Raw genomic sequence first — 15865 nt, 5'->3', positions numbered from 1 at the left:
GGAAGAAACTCCAAAATGGAAATTCCAAGAAATATAAATAAAATCCAGAGTTTCCAGGTCAAAAAAAAATATACAGTAAGCAGTTAGGAAGAATTCAAATACTGAGGAGTCAGGATCACACACAATTTTAGTAGCCACAACTATAAAGTAGAGGAGACCTTGGAATATAATATTCCAGAAGACAAAGGATATATATAGGCTTACAATCAAGAATAACCTACCCAGAAAACTCATTATAATCCTACAGGGAGAAAAAAAGTAGATTCAATGAAGTAGAGGACTTCCAAGAATTCTTGATGACAAGATTCGAGCTGAGTAGGAACTCTGAAGGCCAAACATGAGAGTCAAGAAAAACACAGATGAACAAATGGAAAGGACTTTAGACAAGGACAAGTCACTTACATTAAAATGTAGAGATAAGAGAATATGTGTGTCCCCTCAGAACCATAGCATTATCTGAGATTACAGAGGGAATCTAATTAGGAGGTCTGGGGGTGATTCTGTGAGGTCTTGATCTTAAAAGAATGGAAAGAGAGGGGAAAAGAAATATATTAGGGGAGGAAAAAGAGGTTAGGAAAAATAGGTGCAAAAATAGACTTATACACACAAGAAGAGTAATGATGGACTCTTACACTTCACTTCTTCTCTAAATGGGTCAAAAAAGGGAAGAATGCACACACACACAGAATTGGTTACAGAAATACATTTCACTCAACAGGAAATAGCAGGGAAAGAGGACAAAGAATTATAGGAAGGGATTGCTCCTAAGCAAACTCTAAACAAGTGTATATAAAAAATACTCATATTTTTTTTTGTAATGGCAAAGAATTCAAAAGTGAGGGGGTACCTGTCAGGAAATGGTTAAACAAGTTATAGTATATAAATGTAATAGAATACCATTGTGATATAAAAATGAAAAAGGGAATTATTTCAGAGAAACCTGGAAAGACTTCTTTGAAGTGATACAGAGTAAAATGAGCAATACAATTAGTTGATACAGTGATGACAATCTTGTAAAGACAACTCTGAAAGGTTCAGGAACTCTAATCAGTGTAATGACCAATGGGGATTCCAGGGGATTCATGATGAAACATTCTACTCACTTAATTATAGAGGTAAAAGACTCAAAGTACGGAATGACTTTTTTTTTTTTGGATAGTCAAGGCAGAAATTTGTTTTCCTTGACTATATATATTTATAACAGGCATTTCATTTTTTTTTTCAATTGGGGGAAGGCAGATTTTAGCTGATTTAAAAAATTTTTTCTTTTTAAAAGAGACTACTCTTTTATGATGTAGGGAGGGGAAGGAGGAGCTGAGACACCTATAAATAAGTTCTGTCAATAAAAAAAAAGAGAGACTACTATGTAGCAGACATTGTGTTAAGTGCTAGAGATAGATAACAGCAAAACTGCATTCAAAGAAATTCTATTATTTTGGGGTGTGTGGAAAGGAAAACTGAATCAAGCTTTGGCCTTTCTGCCACAGCAGTTGAAATGTTGGAGTGAAGATACTGACATTAAAGGCAGTTGGAGGGGGGAGGGGAGACTTGGAGAGTGACAGGTGCTCTTGAGCGGTGACTCTTTCCTGGCCCTCAGACTGGAAGGAGCACTTTCTCCCTGTCTCTGGATAGAAGTACCTCTATTCCTGGATTTTTCTGAACTGTGTGCTCTACCTGGATTCCTGTGATTGTGTCATTGAACTAAAGGATTTAAGGGGAGCAGTTTGAACTGTAAGGATAGTCTTTAGGGGTGCTAGCCCAAAGAGAGACCCACCAGCTTCTGTAGATCAGATTCTCTTTTCCCTATTGCTGTCTACTGCTAAGACTATGAACATAAGAAAGCTAGCACAGATATAGCAAAGACAGGAATAAAGAAACCTTCCACAAGCCTGCGAGGCCTGGCCTCAGCTCAAAAGCTGAGAGAGACCCAAATCCAATATGTGGCAGATTATATAGCAAAATCCCTATTCCCTCGACCCTGATACCTTCCCAGTTTGAACTTGTTATTAAATTCATCTATAATTAATTAAATGCAGTCAGATATCTTTGTAAGGGTGAGGTGACCCTGAAGGGTGTAAGGGTTTTTTAGGGGAGAAGGTTCTCTGTAACCTCAAGTACCCAAATCTTGAGGTGCCCGTCCATGCCTCTTCCCCGTTTTACCCATGGTTATTATCTATAAGAAGACTATTTTATCACAGGTGGAAACAACATGTGTCCATATAAGTAAATATGAAATATGTACAAAGTAGATAGGCAATTTGGGGAGAGCATTAACAGTTGGGGGATCTGGAAAGGTTCTTAATCCAGAGATGACAAAAGCTGAACTTTCAAGGAACACACAATTCTAAGAAGTTCTAAGGAACAAAAAGTATCTGTAGTGTTCAAGTTTTAAAGTACTTTATAAATGTCATTATCAAATATTTTATCAAATTACCTATCAAATATTCAAAAAAAGCAAAAATATGAAGCAAAAGAGTGCAGGGAAGACAAAGAAGAGATTCGACAAATCACTGATAGCTTGGGAAGAAGACGGCTGTAGTAGAAACTAAAGTGGACTTTGAAGGAAGAATCTTTCCTAGTCTTTAGTTCTCATGAAATCACTGTAAAGAGCAGAAAAAATGCTTTATCTTCCATCTAATTCAGGTGCAGGATAACAATTCCTTAATATAAGGTGTCTCTGCTAACTTATTTTAAAGGCAAAATGAACCTGAGTTTGAATTGGGCACAAATGCAGAGGAGTCTCATCTCTCATCCCTGTCGATGCAAAGAAAAGGACAGTCCTTCCCATATTCTCTCTTTGTGTTCTCCTACTTTACTGGAGTAATACTGGAGTGTCAAGAGTTTCCAAATTGCCCTAGAAAACATGGGAATTCTGGGCTTCCTTTCTGCTAGTTGTTTCCCCTATCTTTGTCTTTTAAAATTCTTTATTTTTATGTTTCTTTGGGAGAGAAAAAAGTTTGAATTACTGACAGACTTTTTTAACCCAGCAGGGTTTTTTCCCTAACCTCATTCATTCTGATTTTGAATGAATCACTATCTCAGGTAACAGAATGCTGCCATATGTATTGAAACCATGATTAACCATCAATCACTTGGATTCATTTATTTATTTTGTTGGCAGATGCAGTAAGTTGGAAGTGGAAGAAAAATTACATTGAGAAAAAATGTAATTGTCTTAGAATGGTGATGGACCTGCTGGATTCTGCTCTAGTCAGACCAAATTCTGGAGAATTGTCATCTGTGTGCCACATGTAAGAAGTGGTATCTATAAATTGGAGTGCGTCCATGAGAGGCAGACAAGGATGGTGGGAACTGAACAATCTCTTAAAGAAACCAGGGTAGTTCAGTTTGTGGGAGGAAAGACTTGGATGGCCACAGACTTATTCACTTCTGCCAAACCTGGCCCAATGAGAATTCCATCTTTTCTCACTTTGGAGGAAGGGGCTGGCAGGAGATGGGGAGAGGAAGAAAGGGTCTAGGAGAGGAGTCAGGCTGTTCTTGGCTTCTCAGCCAACCCAAAGGAGGACTTGTGCAGAACAGACATCTATGACAACAGGTTGGATGCTGGAAGGGGTCAGGCATGGCCACAGCTAATAAAGGTTTGACTCACAGGGTGCCTGGCCAGGGGAGTGATGGGTGGGAGCAGCAGTTCAGAAACTCCTGCCCTGGAAACATAGCTTGGTTATCCTATTACTACTTCAAGTGGGGCACAGAGGGATCTTTGTTTTATACGCAGTTTGAGCAAAGCCCTAGAGAGAGAGTTGGGTCCAGAGCCCAACTCCACCTAGCAGACTGACCAAGGGTGGTCCAGGCCATTCTCAGGGAATTCCATTTGTGCTCCTTCTCCCTGACGCTCGCTGACCGTCTTCTCCAGAAGGAACTTGACTCCATGGAGCACAGCCTTAACAGTGTACCCTCAGCACATCCTGGCTGGCATGCTAACCATTTGTTATGTGGATAGGGAGAACTTTCTGGTGAAGGAACTACCAATATAGGATGGCAACCTCTCTTCATCTTGGAAACACATCCTGTATGTTTCAGAAGTGAGATTGGAATCCAGAACTTCCTGACTCCATGGCTGGCTTTCTCTCTCCCACAAATACTACCTATTTGTAGCAGAGGATTAAATCTGACCAAAGAGGGCAGAATTCGGGGTAGTGGACATACATGATGAAGAGTCAGATTTCAGCTCAATTTATCAAAAGTAGAATAGGCTGCTCCCAGAATAATGAATGAGTCACCACATCAATTGTTGGACCAAGTGACCTCTGCAGTGCCTTCCTACTCTGAATCTCTGGACTCTGTAAAACTCTTCACACTAAGTGGAAGAAAGCAAATCCAGTTCATGCTCCTGTCTTCTACTTTTACCCTGATGTCCTAGATTGGCAAGTCTTTAAGGAATTCTAGTGCCCAGAGGGCAAACTCAAGCTGTCTGTGAGCCTCTGCATTACCAGAGAGTTTTTGCTTTGGGTGGCTAGACAGAGGGATGGGGCATGCAAAAAGATGTCCATGGGAGCTGGGAAGAGGGGGAACAGAGCAGCTCCCTGAGTGCCAGCTCTGCACGGTGGCCACGTCTTTGCCAACGTGGCCCTAGAAGATGCTCAGTTATCAAAGGTGGATTCTGCATACAGAAAAGCGAACTTAGATTTTTTAGAAATTTTTCCAATAATGACATCTAAAAACCAAAAAGAGATTTCTATTGAATTCTGGGTTAAAAATAAATTAAGTCATTTGGAGTTTGTCCCATTCCTGAGCCATTCTGGTTACCCAAGATCAGATTTATAACCATGTCTCATATGTTTCAGATAATTCCTTAGAGTCCTGCTTAACATCTCTAATGTAAGGTCTGTGTTAATCTTGAATGGAAATTCTGATAAAATGGACTGGAGAGATCCAAACACTTGAACTAACTATTTTCAGATTAGGGCTATTAAGATGATTAGGCAGAATGACTGACTATTCAAACCAATATAGTCTGTTTCATGAGATATATGTGGCTGAATTTTACTAAGAAATTGGCTAACTACTGCACGAACTGATCAAATCGACCGCTGTTTTGATAGCAGGTGGGCAGAGCTAAAATTGCCTCCAATGACTTAATTCAGAGTAAAGAACCCAAGTATATTTTTTTGGTGTTCTTAATTAGTTTGGAGACAAAATTATGGAGGAGCCTTGAGAGATCACCTTGTCCATTACCTTACCACCAGGTAATATCGTAATTTAAAGTGTTGCAAAAGGATGCAGAAGGAAACCAATAATGACCCATCAATGGCCTACCGAATTGGCAGCAAGGAAGGGATTAGAGGCAAATTCCTTTCCATGAGGGCTTAGGAAACCAGAAGACACGAGGCACAGGGACAGATGTCTCTAGACCAAAACAGGAAGCACGTGTCCCTTCTTATGTATACATCATAACCGAGGACAAAGTCCCAGCTGCTCTATCCTAGTTAGAGTTCTGTCCACAATTTCCTCTCTGAAGACCACTCCTCCCCCTTGCCTCTGCCCCAAGAAGGGAGAGTGTTGCTAAATTATTGATGTTTTAAAGAAAACAAACCCCATTGGGGTCAAGTTTTTGGTTATGACCTTTCAATGGATCTAGGCTTATCCTCAGGATGGTGAGTCTCTCACCTCCCTTATATGAGGGGTCTCAGCTCTGCTCACGTCAATACCAACTCAACTCACTCCCTGGACTCCTTTATCTCCCTTCTACCATATCCCTTACAAATCAGGTTCCAGCCACTTCTTGTAGTATACAGGGACCTATTGCCTTCCAAAGCAGCTATTCCACTTTGGGATTTTATTTAAGCCTAAAAACAGATTTCTTTGAAACTTCCACTCAATGCTTCGAGTTATTTTCTCTGGAATTCAGCAGAACTAGCTAACTCTCTTCCACACGATAGCCCTTCAAATACTTGAAGAAAGTAAACATTCTTTGCCCATGTCTTCTCCTGCCATCTGACAACCCCAGTTTTTTCAATCAACCCTTTTAAAGCAGGTTGGCCAGTCCTTGGACTTTTACCATCTTCTGGACACACTCCAGCTTGTCTATATCTTTCCTAAAATGGGCAGAAAACTCAACACAGTACTTGAATTATGCCCTGACTATAGCAGAATTCTTGCCTCCCTTGTATTGGACACTCTTCTTTTAACAATGGTGCCTAACATAACCCCAGTGATTTTGGCTTCTGTGTCACACTGTTAAGCCGTATTAAACTTGTGGTTTATCTACAATCTATGGAGATCTGTCATCTTCAAATAATCTATCACTTCTTCCAAGTCTCTGATTAAAACGTCGAATTACATGTGGGAAAGAACAGAAGATATTTTTTTAAAACCCTCACCTTCTGTCTTAGAATCAATACTGTGCATTGGTTCCAAGGCAGAAGAGTGGTAAGGGCTAAGCAATGGAGGTTAAGTGACTTGACCAGGTTCACACAGCTAGGAAGTATCTGAGGTCACATTGGAACCCAGGATCCCTCATCTCTCTACTGAGTCACTTGGCTACCCCAATCAGGATCCTTTTGAATCCTGCCACGTCATTCCATGTGTTAGCTATACCTTTCTTCTTTGTGTAACCTGGAAAGCCAATGAATATACCATTTACATCTTTAAGTCAATGATAAAAAACGTCAAAAAGCTAAGGGCCAAGAACAGATCTCTAAAGCACTCCTTTGGAGATCTCCTGCTACTTTGACACTGAAACATTAACAACTATTGTTTATTATTTTATATTATATTTTATATTATAATTATATATTAATATATTATGTATAATATATTTATCTATTATTTATTATTATATATGAGCCCAGTGATCCAACCAGCCCTGATTTGTCCTAATTGAATGATCACCTAAGTCATATCTTTCCATCTTTTCCACATGAACAGTAGAAAATTCTTTATCAAAACTTGGTAAAAATCTAAGTAAAATATATCCATATTCCCTATTATTATCTAATAATAGATTTGTATATTATGTGCATTTTTGCCTATTGCAGTCTATATATTATCAATTAGTTTATTAATCCTGTCAAAAAAAAGGAAGTTGAATAAAGTTAGGAGTGACACATTTTTGAAGAAGTCATGCTGTCTCTTGATACTCCCTGTAATCACTATCCAGCTCTTTAATGCTATTTCCAAGAATTTTCACAGGGATCAGTCAAACTCACTGATTCCACATGAACAGTAGAAAATTCTTTAGCAAAACTTTGTAAAAATCTAAGTAAAATATATCCATATTACCTATTATTATTTAATAATATATATCATATATTATGTGCATTTTGTCTATTGCGGTCTATATATTAATCCTGTCAAAAAAAGGAATTTGAATAAAGGTAGGAGTGACACATTTCTGAAGAAGTCATGCTGTCTCTTGATAGTCCCTGTAATCACCATCCAGCTCTTTAATGCTATTTCCAAGAATTGTCTCTTTTCAACTTCTACTCTTTTCTAATTTTGTGGCATCTGTACCACAACATTTTCCATGATCTTTGAAACATCATTTGCAGCGCTTCTATAATCACATCTGCCAGAATATTGTCTTCCTGGACCAGTTGCCTTGAATTCATCAAAGGCAGCTAAATGCTCTCTTACTCAGGCTTGCTAATCTTGGGCATCAATTCCCTAGTAGTCATTTTTGTTATGTCTAAAGGTCATTCTCCTTTGCAGAGAAAAATATTAAATAATTCTTGATCTAGCCAGTGAAATATCTTCTAAGGTCTTTCCCTGGACCAGACAGGTTTTCCAGTTCACTGGAGATTAGTGCTGGGGTGATGGAGCAGGCCAAGGAGGACAATGGATGCATTTTTCATTTTTATTTTTTTCACAAACTTGCTAATCACCAGTTTGCTTCTGCTCCCCTTACTCTAGTGTAGGACCATATCACCACTTTGCCCAGACCATTAGAATAGCCTCCTAGTTGGTGTGTCCTTGTGGTTGACTTATAAGGTATAACTATAGCATTTGTAAAGAGTAATTTTCCTTTGGTATGAACTATGACCATCCTAAGGACTTTTTTGAGAGAGGGGGTTTAGATGTTGGTTTGGACATTCAACACTGTACCAATATTCTTGCGCGTTTATTTATTCATTCATTCATTTATTTTTTAGCTGTCCAAACTGTTTCTAGGAGTTTTTCTTTCAGTGTCTGTTTTGAAGCCTACCTTCCTTTAACACCCAGGGTCCCCTAAAAGCTGGATTTCTGCCATTTTCATGCTATTCCCAAAGGTTTTCTCTCACACTCTGACCTATCCCATCGCCTTCCCTTTTTATTTTCCCAAACAGTAGCCATGCTCCTGCCTCATTTTTTTTATCATGATTTAGTATCATCCTTCTTTCTTGATATTGAGCCATAGGGTTCTCAGACTCCCCAAGCTCTCCCCTATCAGCACAGAACAAAGCCACTATGGATATCGGCATGGTCCATCTTGAAGAGTTCTGTGAGCCAGAGAACTCAAGTTCAAATCCCATCTCTATGAACTACTAGCTATATGAGCTTGGGTGAACGTAGCCTCTCTAGATGGCAGCTTCTTCATGTGAAAAATGAGAGGCTGCCTCGATGGCCCTTAGGTTCCCTTTCAGTTCTAAAACTGTGACCTTGTGAATCTGGCTTGGGAGCAGTATATACGGTCACAGTTCTGGCCACCTTCCCATGTATTTCTCCTCTCCAATCATTCTTCCATATTCATATCCACATCTTGTGGCAAACCAAGCAAGGATCAAGAATGAATGTGTAGCCAGGGTTACTACGAGAGTAGAGAAATACTGTTGGATATAATGGAAAGCTTTGGGTCAAAGGACCTGTTGTTGACTCCAAGTTCAGCAAGTGACTTCAGTTCTTGTGGCTGGCATCATGCCTTCAACTGTCTACACAAACCCAAACTTTAGACAACAAATGAGGGGAACCAGAGTCCTAACATACGGGGACAAATTCGACTTCATAAATCTCCCTTGGATGTAGGATGGAAACCCATGATTATGCCTTGGCTCTCATTCAAAATATACAGGCTAGGTAAAAGAGAGTGAGGGTAGCATGGCAGATTTAAACAATTGTGCTTGTGTGAGGAAATCCTACAAGTAAAAGGGGGAAGCATGGCAGAGAGTATTTGTTTGAAGGGAAAAAGAGGTGGGGAGTGATTTTGTCATTGGAGCAAACTACTGGACACCTGGTCAGAAAGAGGAAATGTTTGCAGAGGTTAGGAAACTTCATAAGCCTGGTACAGAGACATTAAAGTAGTTTGGGGGACTCTCTTGCTATCATAAAGGAATGGTTGCTGGGCTAGAGTGCCTACCTTGTTCTCAGGCACTGTGCTTTTTACAAATATTATTTCATTTGATCCTCATAGCCATCCTGAAGAGGTAGATACTATTATTACCCCCATTTTACAAATAAAGAAACAGAGGCAAGCAGATGTTAAGTGACTTGCCCAGAGTCACACAGCTACTAAGTATCTGAGGCTGGGTTTGAACTTGGGTTTTCCTTGCTCCCAGGCTGGCACTCTATCCACTGTGCCATCTAGAGAATTTTCAAACTTAACTCACCTTTTTTCCCCATCTCAGGGGTTTTGTCAGCTTTCTCTTTCTGGGAAGAAGAGGATTTCTTCTCTGTTGTCTCCTCCTCCTCCTTTCTCTTTTCAGTATGGGGTACAGGCAGGAGGGGAAGATCCCCGCTGTCCTCACTCTCATTCAGCTTCTTACTGGGCTCCTGGTCTGGTTTTACTGCCTGCTTGGATAGCAGCTCAACCAAAAATGGCCTTCCCATTTTGGAAAGGGGAGAGGATGGTGGGGTCTGACTGGTGGGTTTGGGGGCTAGGGCTGGCTTCTGTGGCAGTGGAGATTTTGCCCCTGGCTTGTCATGATCCAGAGAAGAAGGAATGTGGTGACTGGGGAGCAGGGGTGCTGGCTGATGCCCAAGGCTTGCTAGAGAGTCTTTCAAATCCAGAGAGTCATTCTGTTTCTCTTGGGTAGGGGATGTAATGTTTTTGTCCCCATCTTTATTCTTCAGTATGGATGCCACCCCATCAAAGTTGTCTCCAGTGCTATGCCTCTTCTTTTTCTTTGACTGTTCCACCTGCTGGTCGTAGTGATAACGCAAGGAGTAGTTGGTCCTTCTCAGCTTTATTCCAAAGGGGGATGTGCTCTCCTCCCCACTTGGCAAGGCATCCTCTGCTTTTCCCCCGATGCCTGTCTCACTTTCTGAGGAAGCTGCCAAGTCTGGCTGAGCCAGGGCTTTCTGGGGAGCAAGAGGTGAACTTGGGACGAGGAAAGATGGAAGATCTTTGGCAAATTTACATCCTTCTGCGGTATCGGTCGGTTCCTGCTGCATCCCAGTTTTCTCTGGAATCTTTTGGTGTCCGTTATCACCACTGGCAGGAGGCTGGACCTCTGCTCTTTCACCTGAGGGGCCCAGCCCAGCCTTATTCCTATGGTTTTCTGCATTTTGCTTTTGGCCTTCAGTGCCACCATCGGAGAATTTCTGCCAAGCGGGCATGATGGAGAATTTTGCATTTGTAGATAAGGTTTTCTTGAGGTTTCCCCGGGAATCACACCTGCCTCTTGGCATGCTCTCACCACTGTGCCTCAACAGGTCCTTCTCGATGACTTGACCGCTGTCGGTATTCTTTAGGATTCTAGAGCGAATAGATTCCCACTCAGCTAATGCAGCCTTACTACTTGAAGATTCCTTAGGAAACTTGGCTTTCCCACTGGCTGCCCGAGAGTCAGGAGCGCCTCGTGGTGTGTTTTCCAAAGCAGGAATATCCATGTGCTTTTTTTCTTCTGACAAGCCCAGTAAAGTCTTGCATGCTGGGTCCTTGATCTGGTTCAGGTTGACAGCCGGGCCACACAGCTGTGCTCCTGTAACCAGGATCGCCGTGTGAGGAATGCTTAGAGAAGAAGGGAGAGGGTGGGAAGCTTTACTGGATTTATTGGCCTTGGGCTCCTGGGAGACGGCCGGAAGCCCCGACTCCTTCCCAAGGGTCACAGGGCTCAGATTGACTTTGGGAAACAGGATTTGTTTTCCTCCTGATGATACCTGGAATGTATATGGTCTGGGCATACTCTGTCTTTCCTCAACTTCTTGCCATCTCAGTTCTTCCCCCATCTGGTCCTTCTGCAAGGGCACCATTTCTTTCTTCTCCACCTGAGCCAGTTCTTTTTCTGGCCGTCCCATTTCTTTTTGGGGATAAGCTGCTTCTCTTTCTTCCTGAAGCAAAGGAGCCCCTCCATGACCATCTTCCCCTCTTTGCTGCCTCTCCCTCACCTCCACAGCCTGGTGGCTTTGCTTCTCAGCTAGCAGTAGCCCCCTTAACCTTCCCCCAGGGCCTTCGTGCTTGGGGGATCTTTGTTCCTCAAGGTTCTGAGCCTGGCTCTCCAGGTGCCTTTCCTCTCCTGACTCTGGCTGCCGTTGTGCTTCCCAGTCCTGAGGATGCTTTTGAAACTCTAGGCTTCCCTGTTCCTGAAGTGCCTCTGAAAGCTTCCCCTCCTCCTTCCATCTCTGCTTCTGTCCTTCATCTTTCTTTCCTAACTGGAGCTGCTTTTTGACCTGTTGCCCACTCTCTTCTATTTCCAAGTCTTGTCCCTTGAGCTTTTGTAAGTTCACTTCTTCTCGTCTCTGCTTTTCAGTCTCTAGTAGCTTCTGTTCTTCCTCTTCCAGCCTCTGCTTTTCAGCCTCTAGTAGCTTCTGTTCTTCCTCCTCTAGCCTCTGCTTTTTGGCCTCTAGTAGCTTTTGTTCCTCTTCCTCCTCTAGCCTCTGCTTTTCATCCTCTAGAAGCTTTTGTTCCTCGTCTTCCAGCCTCTGCTTTTTAGCCTCCGCCTTCCTCTGCTCTTCTCCCTCCTCTCTCCTCTTGAGCTCCTCCAGGAGCTTCCTTTCCTCCTCCTGGCGGTGTTTCTCAGTCTCTTGCTTTCTTTGTTCTTCTAGTTCCTCCTGTCTTTTGAGCTCCTCTGGTTGCTTGGCTTCCTCCTCTTGCCAACACAGTTGTTCCTCTGCTTCCAGACATTTCTCCTCCTTTAGCTCCTTCTGTTTTGCCTCTTTTTGTCCATTTTCCTCCTCCAGCTCTTGCCTTGGACTCTGTCCTTCCAGATGCTGTTGTTTCACCTTTCCCTTCTCCTCCTCAGCCTCCTTCTCCTCTTCCTCCAGAAGTGGTTTTTTAGTCTCTTCCCAAAGCTTCTTTTCTACTTCCTGAAGCCTTTGCTCTTCTAGGCGCTTCTTCTCTGCTTTTTGCCTTCTGTATTCAGCCTCAAGATGTCTCCAATATTCCTCTTGCTGTCTTTTCTCTTCCTCTGAATCAAGTGGTCTGGGCTGTTCTTGAGGCCAAGTTTGTTTCTCTTCTGTGTGCCCATTCTGATCTAGGGACAGCTGACTCTCAAAGCTTTCTTGATCATTTAGTTGGTCCTAATGTTAAAGAAGGAAACAATTAGCTCTTTTAAAATAGCTTTTGTTTTGATTTTTATTGGTAATAGATATTCAAAAATATATATTTTATATATAAGTTTTATATATAAAAATATATTTTATCTCAAGAGAAGGGTCAAGGGTTGAGTAATATATCACTGGATAAACCAAGGCAAAGAGGCAGCATGGTAGAGGACTGGTTTGGGTATATTAGGGCAACAAGGGATCAAGCCTTGCCTGTGATCCATATTGGCTGGGTGACCAAGGATAAGTTGATTAACCTCCAAATGCCAAGAAACTCCTTAAGATGATAAGTTGTAGGAAGAGGAGAAGGAGAAGGAGGAGAAAAATTTGAAACTCAAAATTTGAAAAAAATGATTTTTTTGTTTATATGCAATTGAGAAAAATAAAATTAAAATTAAATGCAATAAATAAATAAAATTTAAAAAAGATGATAAGTTGTGATTGTAGTTTAGAAAAACCTAGGGTGTTTTCATTAAGCCCCCTGGCTTTTCCCTTTAAACACACCAAATAAATGGGGCTGTTCCTTTTGGTATGAACTGGTTGTTTGCAAGATCCTTTTAAAATTCCTGGCAACTGACCAGTATCCCTAGGAGGAGTTTCCAATATGGAAGATGAGCTTCCAGGTACAGATCCAAACCAAATAACTCTCCTCAAGAGAAGTGAAGTGATGAAGCACAGGCCATAGGGAAAGGAGATGGTAGAAGCTGGGGTAAGATCCTTTACTACCTCCATTCTTCACCCAGCCTCAAATCAATTTTTTCTCATCACTGGAAGATAGTGGTAGAAAACCAGGCTTTCCTAGTGGGAAGATATGGAAGAAGATACCAGATTTGTATGTAATGAAAATGATTAAAAATGGGGTGCTTGGAAGCAGGGGTGTGCTGAAGCCAGCTCAGACGGGTTCTGCAAACCAACTATTAAATTTTCTTTGTAAGCTTTTACACCTGGATAACAGGTTTTTCACCTTTTCTACAAAGCCTGGGCTTTTTATATATTCTAATTGTCTAGACTAGGAGTCTGAACACTGTGGCCCAAGGGCCAAATCTGTCTGCCCCTCCTCCTAAGAATGGTTTTTATTTAATGATTCGGATGGTTTATTTAATGGTGGTGTGTTTATTTAAAAATGTAAAAAATCTCTCTTAAGGACCATAGAGAAACGGGCAGCTGCTGGATTTGGCCCACTCCTTCAGTTTACCAGCCTCTTGTCAGGACTTAAAATGATGGAGAAAAATGTTAATAATACAAATTAAACTTAAAAGTGTATCCTGTACACATTTATTTCCCCTGGGAGCCAGTTGTTAAACTTTTGCCAGAATGCCCTGCAAAACAAATGATTCTTGTATATAAATGGATACAAAGGAAAGACTTCAGCAATACGACTGCAAAGCCTTTGTAGCAGCAAGAAGAAATGAAACTTGGAAGTCAGATTTAGAATTATGATTAAGCTAAATACAGGGAGGGGGATGGAACTTTCCATTTTAGGACAACCAATTTAAAAGGGGGGCCCCAAGTCTGACTGCATGCAAAGCCAAAGGGATTCCCAGGACCATTCCCCTTGTCCTCCCATCTTACTGCCCACTCCCTCCCTACGCCACGCCACGCCACGGGGGAAATGTAAGGCCTGATGATGTGGGATTTGTGCCCCGGATGGAAGTACATCTGTGAATGAGCAAAGCAAACCCCATACTTTGCCCAGTCTCCTGTGCTTCTTGGAAACCCTTTGGTTTTTTGGCTTCACAGACAGTTTGTGTTTGGCTGCACTGTTGTCCAGGCGTGCGATGGCTAGAGGAATGGCATCCAGGTTGACGCTTTCAATGGTGCCAGCAGAAGAAAAATGTCGCTTTGGTCGAGATGATTTAACTGGAGTAACCTGTGTGGTTGTGTTAAAAACAAAAGTCAGGATTAGAAAACAATTCTGAGGTTTCCAGAGTCCCAACCATTTTATAATGGGGGGGTCCTGGGCAAAGAATCTAAGTGATAGAAAAGTTACAAAGAGGCAGTTAGGTAGCACAGTAGATGGAACACCAGCCCTGGAGTCAGGACCTTGGTTCAAATTTGACCTCAGATACTTCTTACAGGGGTGACCCTGGGCAAGTCACTTAACCCTGACTGCCTAGCCCTTGCTGCTCTTCTGTAAGAGTTTAAAAAACAAAAGGAAAGAAAAAATTATTTAAGAAAGATAAAAAAAAAATTAAACCAATATCTTTGCCAGGGTTGCAGAGGGGATATTGGCTGAGCCTGCTGATTAAATTAGCAAGTTTCCCTGCTCTACTCAGATGATGTGGATGTCTGAACATTGCCCCCACTCTCTCCCAAAAGAGAGATGTTTATTTAGATTTTAATGGTTCCTCCCAAAGAGCAGACACAATACATTTAATATCATGAAATAGTTGTATAATATAACCATTTTAGAATTTAAAAGTTTGGAAACTTAATTAAAAATATATATATATATATATAATTTAAGGGGACATAGGACTCATCCATAAAAATATTTATAGTTGCTCTTTTTGTAATGGCAAAGAATTAGATACTAGAGGGCATTCATTAACTGGAGAATGGTTGAACAAATTATAGCATATACTATTATGCTGAAAAAAATGGTGAAAGAGAGTTTCAGAGAAACCTAGGAAGATCTGTATAAACTGGTACAGAGAGCAGTGGGCTGAATGAGAATAAGTTATATGATAAGTACATTGTCAATAAAGTCAATTTTTTAAAAATTAAGTTTAATTAATTTAGAATATTTTTCTAAGGTTACAAGATTCATATTCTTTCCCTTCCCTCCTCCCACCCCACCCCTGTAGCCAACAAGCAATTCCACTGGGTTTTACTTGTCATTGATCAAGACCTATTTCCATATTATTGATGTTTGCACCAGTGTGATCCTTTAGAGTCTACATCCTCAATCATGTCCCCATCAACCCACGTGATCAAGCAGTTATTTTTCTTCTGTGTTTCTATTCCCACAGTTCTTTCTCATAAGTCCCTCAGAATTGTCCTGGATCATTAAACCCAAAGGGCTTTAAAAGATTGTCTGCCCTTTGATGCAGCCATAGCACTGCTGGGTTTGTACCCCAAAGAGATAATAAGGAAAAAGACATGTACAAGTATATTCATAGCTGCACTCTTTGTGGTGGCCAAAAATTGGAAAATGAGGTGATGCCCTTCAATTGGGGAATGGCTGAACAAATTGTGGTATATGTTGGTGATGGAATACTATTGTGCTAAAAGGAATAATAAAGTGGAGGAGTTCCATGGAGACTGGAACAACCTCCAGGAATTGATGCAGAGTTAGAGGGGCAGAACCAGGAGAACATTGTACACAGAGACTGATACACTGTGATACAATCGAATGTAATGGACTCCTCTACTAGCAGCAATGCAATGTTCTAGGACAATTCTAAAGACAATTTTTTAAAGACTTAATTCTAATCAACACAATGAC

At 41.2% G+C, this 15865-nt stretch overlaps 1 protein-coding gene across 11 annotated transcripts in view; it reads right to left on the bottom strand.

Moving 5' to 3' along the window:
• The window catches only part of CRACD (capping protein inhibiting regulator of actin dynamics), a 309702-nt gene that overhangs the window by 7999 nt on the left and 285838 nt on the right, over window positions 1-15865 (bottom strand). For all 11 annotated transcript variants that reach the window (XM_007496414.3, XM_056802651.1, XM_056802647.1 and 8 more), the window contains 2 exons: window positions 14105-14287; window positions 9543-12393 (listed from right to left, as the gene is read on the bottom strand). In XM_007496414.3, coding sequence (XP_007496476.2) covers window positions 9543-12393; window positions 14105-14287 — 3034 coding nt within the window. The remainder of the gene's footprint in view (window positions 1-9542; window positions 12394-14104; window positions 14288-15865) is intronic.

This window comes from Monodelphis domestica, chromosome 6 (assembly GCF_027887165.1).
Source record: "Monodelphis domestica isolate mMonDom1 chromosome 6, mMonDom1.pri, whole genome shotgun sequence".
NCBI classification, from domain to species: domain Eukaryota; kingdom Metazoa; phylum Chordata; class Mammalia; order Didelphimorphia; family Didelphidae; genus Monodelphis; species Monodelphis domestica.
Note: the sequence above shows the minus strand (reverse complement) of the source record. Positions and strands in the feature narration are given on the sequence as shown.